General features: G+C 39.5%; 1 protein-coding gene across 1 annotated transcript in view; it reads left to right on the forward strand.

Moving 5' to 3' along the window:
• Positions 1 to 338: 338 nt before the first annotated feature.
• The window catches only part of LOC108047687 (tyrosine-protein phosphatase 99A), a 123,858-nt gene continuing 99,902 nt past the window's right edge, over positions 339 to 24,294 (forward strand). The window contains 2 exon segments of the mRNA XM_044459190.1: positions 339 to 687; positions 5,757 to 6,154. Coding sequence (XP_044315125.1) covers positions 6,040 to 6,154 — 115 coding nt within the window. The 5' untranslated portion in view covers positions 339 to 687; positions 5,757 to 6,039.

Raw genomic sequence — 24,294 nt, forward strand, 5'->3', positions numbered from 1 at the left:
CACCGGTATTCGGAGTTACTTCGTGGTGAGTTTCGGAGTTGAAAGTGGAACAGGCGCCCGAACTCTCTGCCGCTCTTTCTCACTCTCTGAGAGAGTCCTTTCGCTCTCGGCAGGACGAAAGCCGAAGCGTCCACCCGCGCACAAATCTAGGCAACAGACGTTCGGAACTTCGGGAGATAGCCGTGTGTGGTGAAAGTCGCCAGAAACACGAAGCCGGCCACGAACCGCCGACCTTTCAGGGGGTTTTTTGGGTGGTGGTGCGACGGCGGCTTCTGACTTTCAGCTGGGAATTTATTTGCGCAAAAACGAAGCGGCTCAGTTTCGTGTTTGTTGTGCGCTCGTAAGGATGTGTCCGCTGGCGCTGCCGGACTTCGTGCGTTCGCGTCGCGTGTGTGCGCGTTTATCCTGACGCTGAACGTCTCAGCCAAAGAGGCCAAAAGGCCAGAAAAGTGCTTTAAGCCAGGCAAATATATCTACAGTGAATGCCAGAATAATCATGCATATTTACCAAAGATAAAAGAGATAAAATCAAAGTAAAATGAGGCAGTCGGTGTCAAGTTCCGTGTTCAGTTTTTATTTGTGTTCGTGTACTTGGCCGGTACCAAGATCCAAACTAACGACGATCTCGAGGAATAACCAGTAACTGATTGAAGGTCTTGTGCTGCAGAAAACAGAACACAGCAAAAGGTGGTTATTCCTAGATTTGTTTCTGTTTGACCCGAAAGCATAACTAAACGGTTTATAATCGAGGCAGCTAGAAAATAAAATTCCAAGCTCGTACTGCAGCATATTTTGCATTTTTTGGGGCAGAGCGGGGGTTTTGAATTTATGTTGACCCACTTTGCGGAGCGTTTTCCCTTTCAATTTGCCTCTTGGAGCGAGTTGGCCAAGACATTTCGGCCAACTTATCCCTCGGCCATCTCAGTTAATTAGTTTAATTAGTGAGTGTCGTGGGCGGTTGGTTAGTCGGTTTGCTGGCCCAGAAATTGGTTTGGCATTTCGAGGGAAAATAAAGACCCTTTCGAACAAAGTTTTATTTTAAACTGCTGACCCAAGATTTGGTCATGCCCTGCCGCTAATAGCGGACATTATTGTTAAGGGGAAGTTGGGTATTTCGGTATTTTTCGGGGGGAGGGGGTCCAAACAAAGGGCCGCCCGATCGACTGTATGTGCCATTGAACAAACACCAAGCTGGGAACCCTTTTTGCGCCATTTTTCTTAATTCCATTGCTGCCATTTGTTGGGGCAATAAAAGCCAGCCAGCGACTTGAGACATTTCGTCGGCGAATAAAGAAAATATAAAATGAACAACAATGGCCGGGAAAAACTAAAATAAATTTATTTGCCTTGCCACTAAATTTGCGCTGATTTCGGCAGTAGCTCTTGATGCCATTACTACACTTTCGCATTATGCTTGGCCCCACTCAAAAAATGTTTGTCAACAAAGGCAGCGAAGCGCAAAAATGGTTCTTGGACCCCAGAAACGAGAGTGTTTGTGTGCTTAACCTTTGGGAGGTGAAGGATTTTTGGCTCGAGTGTGGCACACGTTCAACTATTTTACAATTTGCGGCACGTGCCCAAATTGCAAACATCAGCAAATAATAAAATAAATTCTGGCTGCAGCCGGAATCTAAACCGAATTAGTGGAGTGTCCCTTTTAGATTCAAGTAAGGCTTACACGATGATTAGGCGTATGTGGCTGGCAAGTGATTTGGAATTCCGCAGAAGAGTTTCGTTTCGTGTAATAACTTCATTGTTGCGCTTTCAGGGCGGCAACAATTGCAGTTGCACTTGCAACAAAGGCAACTTCTTGTTGGGTGGGTGAATGTGAACGGTTTCACCGCCCTCCCCTTTTTGTGGCAGCAGCACTAGAGCCACACAGCCACTGCAGTTGCACTTAAGCTGCTGCAGTTGTTATTTCTATTTTTATCTCTATTTTTCGCACACCCATTGTGAAGCGTCTGGCATTATAATCTCCATCTATATGCGCCAGCAAGTGGCGACAGCGGTACAAGTATAGAGACAAGTCCTCCTGGAATTGCACCCTCTTGACACGTGTTTTTTGTGCTCGCATTCTTTGTTTGGTCCACTTATTTAAAATTAAAGCTGCTCAATCCATATTAAATGACGTCAGGAAAGGACATTTGCAACACCTCTGGCAGTGCTAATTAACCAAGTTGCAGCATCTCCATTTAGCTGACTGCTTTTCTATCATGTCAAAGCATTTAATTATATTCCTGCATTTATCTGCTCCAACTTGTGCTCCACTCTTTCACTTTTTTCTGTTGGACTTTGCCTGATTTATTTATGCATTTACCTTTTGCGAGTTGGCCTGTGAGGAAGCTGCTGTCGTGCTGCTGGTTCGTTGTCTTAATTCATTTTTTATTCCAACGTAAATAAGCTGTAAATTACAACTTCTGTTGCTGCTGTCCTTTGCATATTTTGTATGATTCTACTCCATTCCCGGGCTGCTTGTTGCCTGCCTCGTACCTCATGGCAAATGCAGTGCCATATTTTTTCGCTCTTCGCTGCCGCCCTGTTTTTGTTTTTGTTCCTGCACATAGAAAAAAGTGAGCCACATTGTTTGAAATAATTACTTATATCGTTGTTTTTTATACATATGTAGCTGACAATGAATATTTATGTGATAAGTGCTCTAAAAGTATTCCGTTGCTTTGAAATTGTTAAAATATAGAAGAAAAGATTTGATAGAATAAATTCATATGGTGATTAAAAAATTTAAGTTTGTTCATTAAAATGTAATAATATTCATTCAACATATTCAGTCAATTTATACAAAGCTCAAAAATTAAACTGGTATATAAAAACAAAATAATATCGGTTACACACTAATTAATTTAATTGTTTTATTTAATATTCAATCAACTAATTGGGAAATTTATATTAATTTTTTTTTATAAATGTTTTGATTGTATAAAATTTTTTTCTTAATGTAAGCACATTATTGCAAAAGCCAAGTGCAAAATTATTTGATGTGAAGGCTTACACAAAAATCAATTTGTATATGAAAGATCCCATTTAACAAATGGAAAACTGGAAATTCATTTTTACCTAATATTTACAAAACACCGAATTATTGCCCAGTGTTTTAGTTAATTTTCTCTCTGTGCTGCAACTCACATCTCCCGCTGCTTTTGGCTGGCTTTACCACTCCTACCTTTTGCTACTGTTTAATTTAAAGTTTGCCCCCAAATGGGAGCCACTGCACTTGGAAGTGGTGTTGTCATAACTGCAAATCGGCTACTGACATCCAGCTACTTAACGCTCCTCACTGTTTTCCGCTCGCTGTTTGGGGCATTCGGGCATGAAAGCGGCTCGGAACTGTCTGCGGACCCAAAGGGGACTAATGGCCAAGAATAGAAGAACGAGCGGTTGCAACGCGTTCAGAATTACGTGGAAAATTGAAAAAGGTTGTCCAACTACAACTACTAGTGCCAAGGCACTTTAATTGCCTCTGGCACAGCGCATTGCGCCACTCTGCAATCCACTACCGGTCATTACGAGGTGGATTTGGGTGGAAGGTCTCAGTTTTCCACTTTCCTTGTGGCTTGGGCGGGTGTAACTTGTTGAGTGACGACCACTGACGGACTGCCACCGGAGATGAAAATGTTTTTCCAGGGGGCACTTGTCGTTAAGGTGCTTAGCGTAAGGCGTTGACTATTTGAGGTCGCCTAGCCGCCACTTTTAATGGGCTTCTCGGGCCCATGTCTTTATTAGGCGTCCACTATTTCGTGGAATTACACAAGCCTCGTTTACTCTGGGAAATAATAACAGCGATTAATGGTGTATCAACAACAGCAATACAGTTCCAATTAAACAGTGGACTATTCGTTCGTCAGAACTAAATTTAGTGACATATTTTGTTTACCTTGGAATTGTTTTATAAATAATAAGCTTTTTATTATCCAAACTTGGACATATAAACCATCAACATATATCAACATAAAATGGGTTTGCATTATCATAATTATTATTAAACTCTAAAAAGGGACAAAAATGTTTTTGCAACTAAATATATGTAGAAACGCTATGTTTGCCATTCATTGTAGAAAAGTTTCGCCTTAAAATTTAATTTTTACGATTGAAGGACATAATTAAATCCTTAGTTTTTGTTGAAATGGGTGAATCTTAAGCATAGTATAAAAAATTAACGTTTTAATGTTTTTTTTTTCAAGAGAACTCAAACAAACTTACGTTAATTTTGTTTCCTGGCCACGACCAAAACCAAATAACAACAGCATCGCTTGCATGAAAAACTTATTTACACAGACTGAGTTTTTATGTACGAGTATTCATCCACACACACATTGTGGCGATTGTGAAAAACTCAACGTGTTTTTGCTCACGGGAAAACCAAGGGTGTGTAATATGGAAAAGAACTTCAATTATCAGCTGCGGCGGATATAATATTTTGCCAGTACTCCTTTGGTTTATTTTATGAATATGTTGGTGAATATTGTACGAAAAAAATGAATATAATATCGAAAAAATGAAGGTATGCCATTAAAAAATTAAAAAGTGGTTGTGTTAAAGCAGAAACATACAACAATCTGTGGAGAAAAATAAGTACACTCGTCGGAGGTTCAAAGCGATTTGCCATCCGCACATCGCTCTGTTTTCATTGAAACTTCCCGTGAAAGTTACAAATTTGAACTTTAAATTTTAACGTCAACACAAGGGGGTCACTGGGGGGCTAGCAAAAAAAAATAAACTTGCAGCCTGCAGCAAACACATTAAAACAAAGTTTTTAAAAGCAACCACAACATTTACGTCATGTGCAATGTGCGGCGGGTTGCACAGCGTTGTTGTCAGTGATCGTCGTTGTTGTTGTTTTTGGTGTTGTTGCTGCTGCCACACGCGCTGCTGCCAAAGTTGAAAAGGGGGCGTGGCAGCTTTAAGGCCAACTCTCTTTCGCCATTTTTATAGTCAAAAGCCAAGTTGTTTGGGCCAACAGCAATCGCCATTTGCTGCCACATGTTGTAACTGTTGCCGCATTAAATGTGCAGTCCGCCTCCGGCGCATTTCACTTTTACTATGAAGCCCGTTTTTACAACCCACCCAGTTCACTTGCACCACCACCACCCCATGCACCACCCACTGCACCACCATCCGCCTTTTTGGCCACATTAGTTGACTGCACACACCACCAGCAGAGATTTCACTCCATTTTATGCTGTCAGACTTCCGAGAGCGCCGCTGTTCTCGCTTGTTGTAAAAATGCCAAATTCATTTTCAGCATATAAACTTTGGCCCACACACACACACTCAAACACACACACGAGGGGTTTATGCTTCCCGCTGTTCAGGACTGACATCTTTAGTTAATTTCGCCGCCGCAAAAACTAAAACGAAAGGGATAGTGTCTAGGGGGATTTTAGGAGACCGTAAAAGTCCCTTAAATTGAAAAATGAAAAAAGTCTGGGCATGTGTACACAATCTGATAAAAAGCGATATGAAATCGTCGCCAAATGAATAGTCGGTTACCCAACCTATATACTGTTTAGAATTGAATAACAAGCAATATATTATATAAAGATTCATATTTTTAAAGTCCTCTACCATTAGGTCATATTTGAGAAACCTGTTAGAAACTTAACAAATCACTACTTCCAAATATGAAAGTTTTAATTAAATTGATTAATTAAATTGAATGCTGAAATCAATCGCAATCAAATTTAATTGTTATCATATTTATTCAGAATTTAATTTTCATTTTTTCGCTTTCCTCTTTGCAGCTCGTTCAAAATGATCACCTAAAGCTAAAATCGGTGCAAACAAAAAACTAAACCGAACTCTAAACGCAGCAGTTCATAGCACAAACACAGTTTAATTGGCACTAGAAACAAACAAAAAAAATAAATGTAAATTGATTTTGAAAGGCCCAAGGGCAAAAGTGAAACCAAATCTAACCAAATCCAACAAAAAACGTAACGCAAACCACCGCTAAAATTGCTTTAGATTAAAGAGAGAGTAAAAAAAACCCCAAGTAAAAAACCACTCTTAATCTCATCAAACAAAATGACGCTGCGCATATCGGCCGAATACGGAAATCATCGAGGGCTCATCATTCCTGGCTTTGTGCTGCTCCTGATTTTGGCCACCTTGCCTGCTTCGCGGGCAGGACGAGTCTTTGGTAAGTCCTGGAGAAATATATTTATTCAAGGGGATGCGATCAAAGTTTCTATCAGTTGTTTGCGGGACTAATTAACGCGGACAGTTTGCAGCTAATGGAATTTTTAATGCCGCGAAAGACGCAATTTGTGAGAGGTCCTGTCGGAGTTACTTAACCCACCCTTGCCCCATGACTTTCTTTCGTTTCCTGTATTGGTTTCGGGTCAACGGACAGAGAGCTCATGTTCTTTTCGTATTAATTATAATTACAGAAGGTCGCCTTTTTGTGCCCTTCGACGTCGTTTACATTAATGAGGGACGTCAATGTCAAAAATAAACAAAAGCCTCGCACTCTGACTTTCTATTGGAAATGCCAACACCATGTTTTTTTTGGCATTGTTTTCTTTTGCTTGGGTATACATTTTTATTGAGAGTGTGTTGTGTGTGTGTGTCTGTCTGCATTGTTGATGTAATGACAATAATTACATTTCTTGTACGTGGTTTGTAATGCCAACAGAACAGGAAAAGTCACCAGATTTTGGGACACATTTCGAACTAATTAACTGGCAAATAAATAAGTAAACAGGCAACAGTTTTGTGCACATGGCGATAATTTACATTTAATTATGGCAGCATAACTAGTTCCCCGCCACTGTCAAAAAGGGTTGCTCTCACATATACTCGTTTTCGTTCCCAACTTCCTCTGGAGTCTCTAATTGCAGGCAGGTTTTGTCTGTCCGACTTTTCCGCCTTTCCCTCCAGTGCCATTAGATTCGGTCACAGAACAGTAGCAATAGTGGCAACAATGCCACTGGAGAGCATTGAGAGCGGACACAATTCGCTGGAAAACCAAACTTTTGTTGACACACATTTTTTCACGGCCCCAAAAAGTGTGCTTCGAAAATGTTCACGCAAATGAGCGCAGTTCGCTCGTCATCAAGAGCTGAAACAAAAAACCGTTGGAAAAACCGCTTCAACATAAAGAGCTAGAGCACAAACTAGTGATGACTGCGGAGTATATATTTTTAAAAAATCTGCCTTTTGTTTTGGATTACCTTAAACATTGTATTAAATGAATGAAGCTTTTCACAATTTAAAATCAGTTTTAATTTGAAAATTAATTATACCATCCTTTAATACAATTTTTAAAATTTATATTTTAATATTGTAATTCCTTATTTCCTTAATGAGGCAGCCACAGAAATCCCTAAATTGATTTAATCCCATTTGATTTTCTTGAATTTTGTTCATTTAAATAAAAATTAATTAATACTTTTCCTAATTGAAGTCAATTTTTGCATTTATAAAACCAATAATATATAAATATGTATTAAAACAATTAAATATATAAAATTATGAATTAGGCATCACTGGCACACGCACACAGACCTAAAAAGCAACCGCGATTACAGATGCGAGTGTGTGCGTGTGTGCATTGGCATTAGGTTGCCAGTTGGCGGCGCTTTTTGTCAGGCATTTTAATGTCTGCCTTCAGCCGCAGCCGCAACAGAACAGCAATAAAACTGCAGGCCACACACACACAAGTACGCACACAACACACACACACACATACTCTGATCAGCCGCACACACAATCACACATTCATATATACATAGATATATCCGACCATGAAAGCGAAAAGTTTACGCGCTTGTTTGCTATAATTTCGATTGTTTTCACTGCAGCAGCAGCAAGAGCAACAACAATTGCACCAACCTGCCACGCCCCTCAGCCACCCACACACACAAACATACATATAGAGATTCCAACGCCTTTCAGTTCCCAGGACAATTGTGCACCATTCTGCAGCAATTTTCGTTTTATTGATGTGCATTGCTGCCATTGCAGCGAAGTTTGATGCTGCAACTGCCACTGCAGCAGCACACACAGAATAAGCTGTATAAGTAGCACACACTTTTACTTTACTTTTGTTTGCGTTATGTACTTTCGGTTAAGTGCGAGAAATTTATGAAAAACTTTTGAAAATGTTTTCGCAATTAAAGTCCTGGCGACACAAACAAAAGCGGGCTTCGAACAAACCGGAGTGTACTTGGTCTACTTTCCTCTACCATCATCTAACGCTTTTGCACACAACTGGCTTAAGTGGGTGTGTAACTGCAGCTGGGTGCAGCTAATTGTGGGCATAAACGGTGCCACCCAGATCGTTTCGGATGCGGAAACAAAAGGGCTTCCCGTCTGAATGTTATCTGTGCCTGGAAGAATCATCCAAAGTGGCCATCATCTCGGAAGTTTTTACCTTCAAATAGCTTTACTTTCAGTCATTCAAAGCATGCACTTTTAAGATAATTAAATTTTAAAATATTTTCACTTCAAGATTTAATTCTGGTGACCAAGTATCTTGAATTTAGCATTCAATGCAGTTTGTACATATGTATTAAATCAAAATAAATTATAATTATAATTTTAGCTACTAACTTTTGAACAAACTCAGAAAAGTTTTTTAATAGCATAGCAATCCTTAAAATGTGTCTCTAAGTTTGTTTTGTAAAGAGATTTTACTTGATTCCTGTTAAATATATCTAGAAAAGAATGTTTATTTTCTCCGAGTGGCTAGGAACGAACTCCACTCCCCCATCTAGCATATATGAAAAGCTGTTGCCCCGAAACAACATAACGTTAATGGGTAACCAATAAAAACAATGGTTTCAGAAGCCCCCATGAATAAGTCAGACAACTGTTTTGCCATCTCGAGCATACGAATAAGTTGAATCGGCAATTTTTGCCATCAGGACTTATTTATTGGGGCTACAACACGGCCACGTGTGCTTGAGTTACCTGGTTCTTTTCCCCTGGGGAGCGAACTCATTGTCTTCTGGCCATTTAGGAATAGTCAAGCATTAAGCGAAAATTGGTGAATTGAATGCTTGAATGGCGGCTGCCTTTGTTTGCGGCTATTAGCCCGGCCAGAATGTCCTTTTGCCGCCCGCCGACTCCCGATCCTTTTCACACATCTGCAATTACATCGGCAAAGTGTATTGGGCGCACGTCGCAAATCGTTTCGCCTTTGTTTTTAAATTATTCATGTTATGGCTAAGAGCAAACAGCGATTTAGGACTCCCCCGATTCGAGGCACGCACTTTATATTCAGCTCATTACAACGATGCCGAACCATTGGCGACATCGTGGGGGAAAAATGCCGAGATTTTATTTAGTGTAGGCGACGTCCTTGGCGGCTATCCTGTCTGGAGTAATTTCTTTATTAGATTCATTCGGGCCCTCTAGGAAATTCTCACTTGCCCCGGGGCAAAGCAAAAGCAAAAGCCAAGGGAAGGCGACGAGCAACAGAGGCTAAAAACAATTTTCTAAATTAGTTTTCGCTATCCTAGCTAAAGCGAACGAAGCTGCAAAATAGCAGAAGAAATTGTTTAAGAATTACATTGAGTGGCCAGAGGATAAGAGTTAGTTTTGCACATCCTTTAATAAGTTTTAAAGCATCCGGAAAGCTTAAATTTCAGCTTATTCCCACACATTTTACAGTCTCGCATAAATCAACAAACCCACCAACCGATGCCTTACGGTTATGAAATATTCAATGTAAAAATAAATAAAAAGACTCAAAAATGTGTGGCGATTGGATTTTTTTTGGGGGATTCGCGGTAGCGGCTTTATGACAACAAATTTTAATCATTATAAAATATACAGGAGCCTGGAAATTCTCTGCTTGCCCAAAAAATACGTTCAATCAAAAAAATATATCGAATTTTCAGCTGCTTCCATTATGGAATACAAACAACCAACAAGGTCTGAATATTTTTTCATTTTGTACACTTTTTAATTAGTTATAATATTCAATTAAAGAGTGTAATATCGAAAAAGGATTTTTACAAACAAATAAAGTAGCTTGAGCAAGAACTTAGTTGAAAAACAAGTCTCTTCAAAATATTAGTTTAAAATTCTTAAACAATTGCAACAGAATATATGATCACAAATTTTTGAGCCATTATTAAATTATAATTTGTATTAGAATGTATATAATTTTTCTAGTTAGTTTCACGATTTTGTAAGTAATTAAATTGGAGTATTTCAAATTATTTTATCACAACTGCAAACCCCCAGGGCAACCTTAGTTTTTATTTACAATTTCTCTCTATAAGTGTGCTAAAATAACTTACAGTTTGCTTTGCACAACGCAAGCAAATAGAAATGTCAAATCCATTCGCATTGACAAACTAAAAGTGCAAACAAGAACTGCTTTGACATTTGTTTGGTTTGCCACAGCAACGAGTACATGGTAAATAATGCGGGATATTTGACTTTTCAAAAAAGAAATAGAGGAAACCGAAAATAGAAAATAGTTCCCCTGACACGGACATGCCATGCATGTCATCAAAATATGCCTGAATCGGGGGCCTTTTCATAATTTATGCGCACAGGGCGCTCACAAAATATAACAATGCCCATATGAAGGGGTCCTAGATTTTGGAACACAATATGGCTGGCTATTTGATGCTGCTTTGTTGCACGGCGGCCCGGCCATTGGCATTTTCAATTAATGGAAAAATGCCAACGGGGCTTCTGGCCGACGGTGAAAAATAATGGGTGAATCTGCAGCGAAACCCATGGAAAACGAAACATGCATATCAATTAGCAGGTTGCTGGGCCTAAAAGGCAGGTTCTACGAATGGAATTTGATTATTATCCACGATTCATTGCAGGGGAAAAACAAGAAGAGAACCAATCAGGCGATAACAGTACTTGAAATCCGATATTACGTATACGCCGAGTGGACTCGATTTCTGCTTGTTTGCTTCGCCATTTACTGAATCTACGGCTGGCCGGTCAACTATGCCAGGAAATTCAATTAAAAATCAAAATAGCAAAGTCAGAATTTGCAACTGAATATGCATATATATATATAAATATAGTGCATGTTTGAATGATTTGTAGCTAAAAAAAATATATGTGAATGCGAAAAATATTGGCAAATAATAATGCAGTAAAAACCAATGAAAACTATTTTAGCAATGTGCAAAATAAAAAACCCCCTTTGCAAAAAATAAACCACTTTCTAGTCAGAACGAGAAAGAAACTATTTTCTTTTGTTTTAGCCGTAAAGTTTTGCAAGCGAAAATTGCAAATAATATTTTACGCTTTTTACACAAATTTTCTACCACGCTGGCTTTTGTCGATGTTGTTGCTGCCTTTATTGTTGGATTTTCTGTTCTCGGCAGTGTCGTCATCCCAGTCGCCGTGGCTTGTGCCTTGCATATCGAAATAATTCAGTTACAAGTTTAATTAAATTTTAGAAGCAGTGGCCAAAACACCATGTTTTTGGCTAGTAAGGGATAGTTTTTGGAGTGCGTTTAGTAAGTAATGTATATCGTTGACAGCAGCACAAAGCATATAACATTTTGACGTCACCTACATATACCATCTAAAAATGACAGATTTAACCAGCTTAAGCCAGTTAAAAAATATTCTATTATGGGACAAACGGAAATTAAATTTTCATTACAATTGTCCTGGGCAAAGAGACAATTAAGCCATTGGGAAATTATGAAATTTATGCAGGTCGTAAATCTTTAACAAAGTTTTGGGACATTTGCCGCTCGAAAAAGCAAATATAATTCCCTCAATGTGGGTCATTAAGCAATTTAATTGCATTTAATGTTTGTTATGGCAACATTTCCAACACAACGAATTGAGTTGAGTAAACAACAATAATTGATTAGACAATCAAAATTACATCTGTAAATATTGATAATTATAAATGCAGTCAATTGAGAAACGCATCGAAAAATAATATAAAACTTTAATTTATATATTATTTCATTTAAGGCTGGCTTTATTTCTGTGCGACTTTCGGAGCAAAAAGCAAACTAGACTCAGTGAATTAGGGACCCGGTCTCCTTTGTTATTCCTTGGGCATCATTCTCCCATTATAATCCCGGCTAAGCTGCAGCGATTATTGTCTAAAAAATTCATGTATTTCATTATTAGCCAGGTTGCCGCCGGCCCAGCATTTCCGGCCAGCTCATCCGCCCAACCTGCGGCCGTTCATTTGCTGTCATAATTTAATTTTTGCCACCAGTCCGGACCAAAACTCACAGCCAGAAGCCGGGTGGAAGCCGAGGAAGGAGTGGGGCGCACATCCTGTGATGATGCCCGGTTCGTCCTTTGGCTCCGGCTCCGGCTCCTGCAGCATTGTCTGCAGAAAGTCAACATAATCCACCGGGTCCCAGGCTCCGAAAATCCCAATGTGGTCGCCGCTGTGGCTCATTAATCCATGCAGCCGAATGGTGGCCCTCCACATGGCTTGTTTTGGTTTTGGTTTTTCCCTCGTACTCCTACAACTACTAAGCAACACTTAAAAATAAGAAATCCGCTTGATTTGGTATTTGAATTTTGGGTTTTATTGCTTTTTATTTATACATTTTTCAGTACATACTTTGGGTTAAGTGGCCATTATTCCGAAAACCAATATTTATTTACTTTTTAATAAATCAAAAACATATCACAATATTTCTGTTTTTAAAAAAATTATTTTTTTAAAAGTCTAGATGACATAAATTAATTTATTTCCCTAAAGTATTTTCCAAATATCTCCAATCTACCACTATTTTCTTGGAGTGTGTTATACTCTCCCATTCGCGACACCCATAAATCAGCTGCCTGCGGCAGTTCATCATCATCATCATTATCGTGGTAGCCGCCAAATGAGCGATTCCCCATCTGGACTCCGAAATTAGTTGCGTTGCGCGCATGAATGTCACCCATTTCTGTCGCTCAATTTGCTACACAAATTATAAACACCAAATGGAAATTGTTATAAAAAATGTGACAGAATCACGGACCCTGTCGTATCCTGTCCAAGGATCCTTGCAATCGCCGCGGGGACACAAAATATAGGCGGGCAACTTAAACTTTGCCGAAATTGAAATGCCGCTGGCTTATTTAAGCATTTATTACGGCAACGGACGTCGAGGCGGAAAGTCAATAATGAATAAACTTCCCCCAAGCAGCCGCACAGCTTTAAGAGTCAGCGGCTAACTGTAATGAAATTCGCATAAAAATCATTTCGCCACTACCAGAAAAAAAATTGTTGACCGACTTCAAGCTGCACAAAAAAGGACAATGGAAAAATAATATATAAAAAACGAAAAAGTTTTGGTCCACTTAAAGTCGCCTGTGGAATAAGGGGACCGCACGGAGAACACAAATTATTTTACCAAAGCATTTTAGTTTAAATCATTTTAAACACCCAAATAAGCGCATGCTTTTCGTTTAATAATTAAAATAATTATTATCTGAAGTATATATAATATAATATATTTATTTCTGAAGAGGGAATATTCAATAATAATGTAAATATTAAAAATATGAGTTTTAAAATTTATAATTTATGTATGAATAGAACTCATGAACTAATTAAAAAAAATTTATTTCCTTTTTTTACATTTATATATTTTCAGCATGAAAGTGAATATATAAGTATACGTTTTTCAGTTCACCCCTAAGCAATGGATTATAAAATTTGTACTTGTAATGCTGTAACATTTTTCACAGTGCCATCATAAATCACGAATAAATTGCACCAAATACCAGTCGCTTTCTCCAGTTTGGGCCACTGTGCCGAGGCATTGCGATTGCAGCTGGTTGGCAAGTGGCCCAGTCTTGGTTTTTGCAGACGGCTAAAGCTGGCTTGGCCAAGAGCAGTTCGTGATGTCGCGCCTATCACAACCAATTTACTAACGAAGCAGATAAATCCAATTTCTGCCCGGACAGCGAGCTTAGCTTTCCCGCTGCTGATGCTGCTGCAGCAAGAACGGACGTGGGAATATGGCAAATAATAAATAAAAGAGCACTTCCTTTTGCTGGGGACAATTTCCGCTTCCGGTTGACCGGCGACCAAGAATATTGCGGGGGTGCTGTTTGGCCCGTTAAGCTCATCACCGAGTTTATTAGGCTCTTAAAGCGTTTAGCACTAGGCGCTGATTTTTAGAAAGCGGTGGTTTTCTTTGACGCTATTGTGTGGCGAAAACTTTTATTCGACTTTAAATTAATTAAGTGAAGTAATTACAAAGTGCGCCAAGGCAAAGGAAGTACTCTGGGAGATTGGACTGCGGTTGCCGAGATGAATCATGCCCGACTTCAAAACACCTTTGCCAGGAAACTGTAGCCAGCAAAGAGAAGTGGCATTTTTTCATCAGCCACAGCCGCAGGGAGTTGCAAAATGCCAGGATCTAAGGAATCCGTTCTATTTGCAGTTCATTGCTGAGAATTTTAATCAATTGCAGCTGGCAGCAAAGGCAGGGCAAAATACAGCTCCTTGACCGGGATCTCCTTGCCTCTAAAGACATTTTAATTTCTGCTACAGTCATTCATTATTGTTTGCCTTTGGATGCCCAGTGAGTTATTATGCAAGTTGCAAAACAATTTGATACTTGGTAAAAACAAAGCGGAGGAGCCGAGCAACACATGGCCTGGACATGGCACATTTATTTTTGGGCCGAGGATGGAAGGGAAAGTTTTAAATTAAATTTCATCTAGGACTGTGCGTGCGAAGCCCAAGATGCACCAGCTGCAGTCTGACCCAAATACCGGGCCAACTTCTCTTTTTGCTTGGGGCCCTTTTTACAAGGCCCACTCGATGGATAGATAGATATAGAATTTTTGAATCTTTGCCAAGAGCATGGTTCTCACTCCGACGATTTTAATCCTATAATGGCTCCAGGGATAATGAAACAATGTTTTTTTACAACAAATAGTGAGTTTATTTTTAATCAACAGGTAGCGTTTATAAGAAAGAATATTTAAACAAGAAAGGAAATCTAACTTCGGGCGGAGCCGAAGTTGAAATACCCTTGCAGAATATTCTTCAAATTATATTCTCCAAAATTATTCATATGATGCATTCTTAATACTCATAAAAAATCCCAACTTCCCAACTTTAAAAACACCAAAGTTATGGCATTTCCAATCGTTCAGTTATGTATATGGCAGCTATAGAATATAGTCGGCCGATCCTTATGAAATTTGATATGTCGGATTGATTGGGAAAAAATAAAACCCATAGAAAATCCCAACTTCCTAACTTTACAAACACCAAAGTTATGGCATTTCCGATCAATCAGTTATATAGCAGCTATAGGATATAGTCGGCCGATCCTTATGAAATTTGGTACGTCGGATTGATTGGCCAAATATAATACCCATAGAGAGTCCCAACTTCCTAACTTAACAAACAGCAGAGTTATGGCATTTCCGATCAATCAGTTATATGGCAGCTATAGGATATAGTCGGCCGATCCCGGCCGTTCCGACTTATATATTGCGTGCAAAGGAAAGAAGGGTGTGTGCAAAGTTTCAATTCGATATCTTTAAAACTGAGAGACTAGTTCGCGTAGAAACAGACAGACGGACAGACATACGGACAGACAGACGGACAGACAGACGGACAGACGGACATGGCTATATCAACTCAGGAGGTGATCCTGATCAAGAATATATATACTTTATAGGGTCGGAGATGTCTCCTTCACTGCGTTGCACACTTTTGACCAAAATTATAATACCCTCTGCAAGGGTATACAAATAGGAAATACTTTTAAAAATCATCTAAGATAAACGAATATTAAATATATTATAACCGTTAACCTTTTAAAAATGACAACTTTGTAGGACACTAATATCGAATGCAGTTTAATATTTTTTAAATTTCCCAGCGGCTTTAACTGCGAAAATCGAAAACCAAACCGAAATCGCCTCCGGGCTCTGGCTTCCATCATAATACAATTTTTATAATTTAATCAAGCTGAGAGCTGCATGGCATCATCGCCCGATGTGCAAATAAAAATAAGTGCGACAATAAAACAAAAGCCAAACAGAAGCGATGCCGTGAGTGGAGATTAACAATGGAGGCGTCGCAGTTTTTACGAGCGTCGAGAATGAGGATGCCATGGCATCCGTGGCACGCATTTGTCATACACTTTTCGGGCAATAAAAGGATCCCGACGAAGGGTTCCCCGGCGGCGGAGAATGTTGCTTTTGTTTTGCGCTTTTACGGCCGTCGCCTGTCAAAGGGAATCCCTCAGATACAGATACAAATGCAGATACAGAGTACTCGCTGGCTGACTGGCGTTTTTAAAGCGCTCTTTTGAGCTTTGGCGGGTCATAAATCTATTAATTTTCATTACGCAATTACCAGCCAGCTGCCAGAAGGTCAGCGTGTGTGTGCTAATTATACGACAGCGCCCTCGATCAATCAAATTCCGGGGATATGGATATAACTGGGCCAGCGAGACCATGAATGTAGTGATTAATTGCCCCTGGATATGGTAAAATTTATCATATAAATATTAAAGTAGAACCCACGAGTTTTCACGAAATTTGAGCACACGTATTCACACACACTCACATATCGACAGTTAGTCGGCTTAAATCCCCCTTTACATATATGTATTTGTTTGTATCAAACATTTGATACCCATGAATATTTTAAAAGCATTTCGAAAATTGCTAACAAAACAGGAGCAGAACACGAGCGGAAATAAATGAAATACATTTGAATAAACAGGCTTACAGATGCTTAAACAAATGCACATGTAACAATGCGAATGGGTGGTTATCTGTGAGTATGTGTGTGAGTGTGTGTTTGTGTGATTGTGTGTGTGGGTCATGTCAACCACTTGTTATTTCCAGGATGAGAAGGATGTTCGTTGCTGTGCGTACAATTTATATCCGATTTTAATATTGAATTTCTACTAAGTCAAAGCCAAATGAACTTTGTTGTTTGGCTAAGAGGAATTGGCAAAAGGATTTCGCCAAATAGGTTGCCAGGCAACTGCAACGAGGATTATCTGCCAGTGTAAGCTCACAGTAAATGCACTCAAAAAAATACAAGACTTTAAATATGAAAACCATTTTTAACTTTTAAGAACCTTCATCTTTTGAAAACAAATTTGTTAGCACTCAAAATAAAATCAATTGGGCTTGTTCCGTGAAAATAACTTGATATCCTTATGAGCAGCAAAAAAATGAATAAATAAAATTTATTTTTATATAATTTTCCTCGGTGTGGCTTTCCTGCCGTTGTCGTCGTAGGGAAATCGCAATCGGATATGATTTATAAAACATTTATTCACATGCACGACAATAGCCTAACAAGCTCAATCATTGTGCCTATTTACCAGCGATATATCTAAATCGGGCCGATAATGTTCACATGGGCGGGCCAGTCGCGTTGCCAACGAAATTTGACTAATTAAAGCGGCATATGAATGGGCGAATCGGAGTAGTGTGCCTTTCAAAGGAGCAACTTGCTCACGTAATTGCCGGGGAAATCTAATCAGACTTTCTGATGTTGCTGCCATTAGGGGCATGTGTGTGCGCTGGGGGTTTTTCCGAGGAAAACTTCTAGCATGTTTGGGGCCCACGCACAAATGGAAATGCATAAATCAAATTGTTAGAGATTGGTAACCAAGCAGAGATAAACGCGTATTATTATGCCGTCAGATGGTTTGCGCTGGAGCATGAGGAAAATATCGGGTCTTACCCGCTGATTCATGTTTCTTATCATCCATCAATCAATTCGGCAGGACGAGGGTATTGTGCCATTATTAATAGTCCCAGCCTATGGGCGGGATGTACTGCTAGTATTTAAGCAGCTCGAGGCCCCAGGCTTTTGCTTTGGGAACTGCTGAAAACTTGCGAAACAATTTATCGAGCGGAACACAAACACACAAATAAGTGGGCAAAACACACTGACTATATGCAGAAGTGCATGTGCACTAGGGTGCTCGATAACGTATATTAAAGGTTTGGGTTTAATTTAATTTACACTTTTATATTTTTAAAAATATCATTACTTTTTGGCATTTAAATTTATCTGGATAAAAATTGTATGAACATTGTAAAATAAAATATGGGCTCATAACTTTCAAAAAATTGCAATAGTTTTAGAAAGTTATAAAAATGTTTCATTACTACTTTAGTTCTTAAACTTTATTTTCTTTAAAGTTTTATATTTTTTTTTTAACCTCTAAGCTATGAACTTAAGCTTATCTTTTCTAAAACACATTTGACAACCCTATGGATTTTCGACTGCATCACATAAAATTTTACAAACATCGGAGAGCCACCCTAATGTACACAGATGCAAATTGATGTCGACAGGCAGCCCAAAAGGCGTTGTGTTGGCACAACTGGAAAAACTTTTCCCGGGCATCAGAATGCCGAGTGCCAGGCCCAGATTCAACCGGATCGAGGAGGGGGAAAGAGCGGAAGGGGGGCGGAAACCTCACAGACAGGTCGACCAAGACCAAGTATTGTCCTCGTGGCCAGGCCACTTGGCGCATTCCAGACAAGTGAAAACTTGATAAACTGGGTCAGCCCGAAAGGGGTGGCTCCGAGAAAGGCGGGGCCCCCTGCTTATGCATGAAAATCAATCTAAATGCAGGCCACAAAGCTGTGCCAGCTTGGTTTCCAATTAATGCATTAGGAGGAGCTTACCGAAACGGCTCAGATATGGAGTGAATTGGTTGTCCGTTAAATCGCCGATTAGGTGTGACCTGAGAATGTGTGCAGCGGTGCTGCAGATTTGACTTTAATCGGTCAACCGATATCGCAACTACAGTCATTCGATATCAGCCACAGCCACTCAGGAAAATGTGTAAGTTATATATAGCAAATCAGTATCCATTTATACAAGAATATAAGATGAGGGATTACATTAAAACAAGAGTAACATCATGATTTTAAAGGTATTTCTGCTTTGACCTTTCTTGTCAGAGCAAAAATAAATGTGGTGGGAAAAAATAAAAAATAAGGTTTTTTTGCGAATAGCTGATATTAATACTTAATGCAATAATGCGAATAAGAAATAGAAAAACTTCTATGATTAAAAAAAATGTTGCTATATCTTTTCTGCAAAATTAAAAAAAAATGTATTTTACATTTTATTTGGTTGAATATTTCAAATAGGTAAAATATAACTACATGTGTATCTATAATGGTATTTAATTGCAGTATTTTTCTTATTTTCAAGCCAGTATTTTTTCGGAGTGCATCCTTGTTTGGCGTCAAGCAAATGAGCCTGTGGCGAAATGCAGACCGAAATATAATACAGTTTGCACGTTGACCGCAATGCGCTCCCCTCGACTTGCCTCTTTTCCCTTTCCCATTTCTCCGTTTTGCTTTCCTGGTGGGCGTTTTGGCCAAGTCAAAGGCAGCTGGTGGCCCGCAGTAAACGTTGACCGCATGATTTGTATCTCAAATGGGCCACAAATGGCCACAACACACACTAACAAACTCATTGGCACACACACAGAAGCTCATAGAGTGGCCAGTGCAAACATTTATTGCTAATTGCCGAAAGGACATTTGCATAAACTTAACAAAACCCAAAGTTTTCCATGTAGGCAAACAAACAAACGACAACTTGACCACACAAATGCTCTGCCCACCGGGCGTCTTCGAGGAGGTGGGCGTTTTGGTCGCCGTAGGCGTGGCACGTGCAATTTGCTGGCCAATCGAGGGGACCCCACCTCCTCACCTACAACTACATAGAAACATGATTCAATTTGCGCACTGCACAAAGTTTAGCAGGTCCCTCAATTACCAGTTTATAATTGATTTCCCCCAGCAGTTTTGTATTGAGCGCGTTTTAAACGTTGAAAGTGGCCAAATAGCTTTCGTTTACCGTCGTCGATCATTCGAAAACCATTTGCCGTCAAATAAATGTTAGAATGTGAAGCATTTGGCAGCCGAATTTAGTGAATTGGAAATAGCCTTTTACCCCCTTTCAGCAGAGCAGCTAAGTTGCGTAATTATAGCTGAGTGCAGCGGCACTTGTGCATTTTATTGGCTTTAATTGCTGGCGTCACACGCGGCGTATGAGTAATGGCAATTTAGAGGCGCCTCGCACGAACGTATGCAATACACACTCCAACTATTTGTTATGCAATGAACGCTTGGCCTAAATAGGTGCTGAAGAGGGCCTGAATGATGATGCAGAGAAAAAAAACCGAAATTACTTACGTTTCTAAAAGCATTTAATACGAATAAAACGATTTAAATATATGTAATTTAATTGCTCAAAATACCATGCTGACATTTTGTTAACTGGAACCATTATAATATTAACAAAAACCGATTTAGTGACTTATCTTAATGACATTTCTCTCAGTGGTGGCGGCGGTTAAAGGAGAATCTCCATCCTACGCCTGTCCATTTGTCCTTTTATCGCACACGCACATAAATTGACCAAATTAATGCGAAAACTGAACACGCGCCGGGAATGAATGGAATGGCATAAGGAATGGATCGGAAGAGGCAAAGGTTTGCCCTGCCATGTGTTTTAATGAAGAGCTCGGCACAGGCCCCTTATTCAGACTTTCCCTTTCGACTTTGACTTGCGTCTAACGATGACATCAATGGAGGCTTTCTCCTGACAAAAGATTTGGCTAAGTGCCCTTATCAAAGTGACAACAGGCGCAACATCGTTTTGCCCTTCTGTCTTTCTTATATTAAGCCCCAATGCGGAGATACAGTACAGATTGGGTATAGACGCAATAGGTCTAGTTCTTATTTTATGGTATTTTAAATACATATATTAAAAATATTGTTTTAAGAATTGGCTCGTTACTTTTTAAAATAAATCTATATAATAAAAATATTTGCAATTCTCAAAGAACTGTCCAAAGCGTTCTTAAACGTAACCACTGTCTGTATAAGGTATATTCACTGTATTGCTTAACCTGATTTCCCTTTGCTTTATTCTGGTCTTTTCTCATCTTTCGACAGCCTGAAGCCTTGCAATTTCATTTCCCATTCGATTGTATCTTGCATTTCAGCACGCACTTTGCATCCGGAGTTATTGATAAAACTTTCTGGGCTGTTGGCCCACCCACAGCAATTATAAGGCCAGCAACAATTTGTTTGTGTGGCAATAGGCCAACCGAAAAGCGGAGAACAAAGAACTATTAGCATAAATGCAACAAAAAAAGGAAAAGGACCTTTAGAAATTTTCAGACGGTCGGTGAGGAAACGACGACGACGACTCTATATAGCAATGTCTGTCTGAGTTGCTCCACATAAAGCACAGGAAATTGTATTTTTATAGTGATGGAGATATAAAGAGGGAAAGCAAGTGGTAGGGAAATGAAAATCTGTTTATGAAGTCATTCTGTGCCGCCAATGGGGATATCAAAACCACCGATGCTTCTGCTGCTGTTGCAAGTTGCAACGGCAAGATTCCCGGCCAGTTTTAGCTGGTTTTATGTCCGCCGAAATTCCTTGCACAGATTTCTCCGGCTTCTATTTGCCATTTAAATGGAAAATTTCGAGTGGCATTTGCAAACAAAACGTGGCCGAAAACGCGGCGAAAAGTGGGTGAACATAAGCCACGACGTCTGGCCGGGAAACTCGAAAATTGCATCGGGGGAAAACGGGGGGATCTCCGCCCTCTGCAATTTTTGCAATTACAAGCCGGCAATTTTCATTGTTATGGCCGTAATGAAAATGGCTGAAACCATTTTTGGCTTAGCCCGAGCATTTTATATTAATTAATATTAAACATAAGCAGTGAGGCGAGGGCGGTGAAATGAAATTTGCATTTTGACGCTGCAATTTGATTGATGAAAAATGTAATTAGTTGCCCGACAAAGTGTGTGTGTGTGTGTTTGAGGGGGAGTGGAAGTGAAAGGCAAACGCAAAATTGCGAAAATTCCTCGCATAGCTGAGTTCTGAGCTCCAGTGCTCCAAAAATTAATGACAAGTCCGCCAGCTGGCTGAGTGAACTGTCAGCATTTGTCTTGGCCACAAGTTGTCGCAATTCATTTGGAGAGACGAAAGTTTCGAGGCACTGACCGCAGGAACTTGTCCGAGTCCAGACTCCCGGGCACTTAAAGTGCGGAATTTTCTCCGCTCCATATTGACATTGAGTTCCGGGGTAGTCAACTAAAAAGACGGGGCAAATAAAACTGGGGCTTTTTGTGGTCATTTCATTATCGAGTTGCAGCTGCAATCAAACCGAATGCAACAAAATAGTTTAACACCCCGTCGCCTGAGTGAATTGCCACGGGAAAATGGGTACAATGCCACTCGGCTTGGCTTTGTCCTGTTTAATGCTGTTAGCAGGGAGCTGCAGCATTTGTTTACTTCAATGCCATTCAGGCTGACAGCCGAGAAGGATTGTGTACTGAGCAAAAATATCAATAAAAAAACAAGAAAGGAAAGCTAACTTCGGACGGAGCCGAAGTTGATATACCCTTGCAGAATATTCTGTAAATTATATTCTTCAAAATTATTCATATGATGTATTCTTAATACTCATAAAAAGTCTCAACTTCCTAACTTTAAAAACACCAAAGTTATGGCATTTCCAATCGTTCAGTTATATGGCAGCTATAGGATATAGTCGGCCGATCCTTATGATTTGGTAGGTCGCATTGATTGGCCAAAAATAAGACTCATAGAAAATCCCAACTTCCTAACTTTAAAAACACCAAAGTTATGGCATTTCCGATCGTTCAGTTATATGGCAGCTATATGATATAGTGGCCCGATCCGGCTCGTTCCGACTTATATACTACCTGCAATAGAAAGACAACTTTTGGGAAAGTTTCAAGCAGATAGCTTTAAAACTGAGGGACTAGTTTGCGTAGAAACGGACGGACGGACAGACGGACAGACGGACAGACGGACGGACAGACGGACAGACGGACATGGCTAGATCGACTCTCCTGGTGATGCTGATCAAGAATATATATACTTTATAGGGTCGGAAATGTCTCCTTCACTGCGTTGCAAACTTTTGACTGAAATTATAATACCCTCTGCAAGGGTATAATAAATGAATGGTATTTGGGATTTTTTTAAATCAATAAAAAGGGGAAATGGCATTAATCCTTTATTTAGAATTCTTTTTAAAGATCTTGAAATAATTTTTATTATATTTATTTATTGTAAACTACAAGAGTGATAAGAGAAAAGTTATCATATGGTGAAAATCAATTTTGGAGAACTGAAAGGCGAAAAAGAAAACTTGACAAATAACAAGAAAGGAAAGCTAACTTCGGGCGGAGCCGAAGTTGATATACCCTTGCAGAATACTCTGTAAATTATATTCTCCAAAATTATTCATATGATGCATTCTTAATACTCATAAAAAATCCCAACTTCCTAACTTTAAAAACACCAAAGTTATGACATTTCCAATCGTTCAGTTATATGGCAGCTATAGGATATAATCGGCCGATCCTTATGAAATTTGGTATGTTGGCTGGCCAAATATAACACCCATAGAAAATGCCGACTTCCTAACTTTACAAACACCAAAGTTATGGCATTTCCGATCAATCAGTTATATGGCAGCTATAGGATATAGTCGGCCGATCCTTATGAAATTCGGCATGTCGGATTGATTAGCCAAATATAAAACCCATAGAAAATCCCAACATTCTAACTTTACAAACACCAAAGTTATGGCATTTCCGATCAATCAGTTATATGGAAGCTATAGGATATAGTCGGCCGATCCTTATGAAATTCGGCATGTCGGATTGATTAGCCAAATACAAAACCCATAGAAAATCCCAACTTCCTAACTTTACAAACACCAAAGTTATGGCATTTCCGATCGTTCAGTTATATGGCAGCTATAGGATATAGTCGGCCGATCCCGGCCGTTCCGACTTATATACTGCGTGCAAAGGAAAGAAGGGTGTGTGCAAAGTTTCAATTCGATATCTTTAAAACTGAGAGACTAGTTCGCGTAGAAACAGACAGACGGACAGACAGACGGACAGACGGACAGACGGACAGACGGACAGACGGACAGACGGACAGACGGACAGACGGACATGGCTATATCAACTCAGGAGGTGATCCTGATCAAGAATATATATACTTTATAGGGTCGGAGATGTCTCCTTCACTGCGTTGCACACTTTTGACCAAAATTATAATACCCTCTGCAAGGGTATAAAAATAATTTGTATTATTAAATAGATAAGTACGCAAATGAACCTAAACAGGCGGGAAAACCTTTAAATTTATTTAGTTTGAAAAAAAAGGTATTTTTGAGCTACAAAAGAAATTTGTTTACTCTCAGTGTAGAGGCCAATCAGTTGACTTGGTTTCTTCTCTGCTGGCGAATAAACAAGCCAAAATCACAAAAAACGACAGCACGACGACAGGCGC

The sequence above is a fragment of the Drosophila rhopaloa genome, unplaced genomic scaffold (assembly GCF_018152115.1).
Source record: "Drosophila rhopaloa isolate 14029-0021.01 unplaced genomic scaffold, ASM1815211v1 contig_178, whole genome shotgun sequence".
In the NCBI taxonomy this organism is placed as follows: domain Eukaryota; kingdom Metazoa; phylum Arthropoda; class Insecta; order Diptera; family Drosophilidae; genus Drosophila; species Drosophila rhopaloa.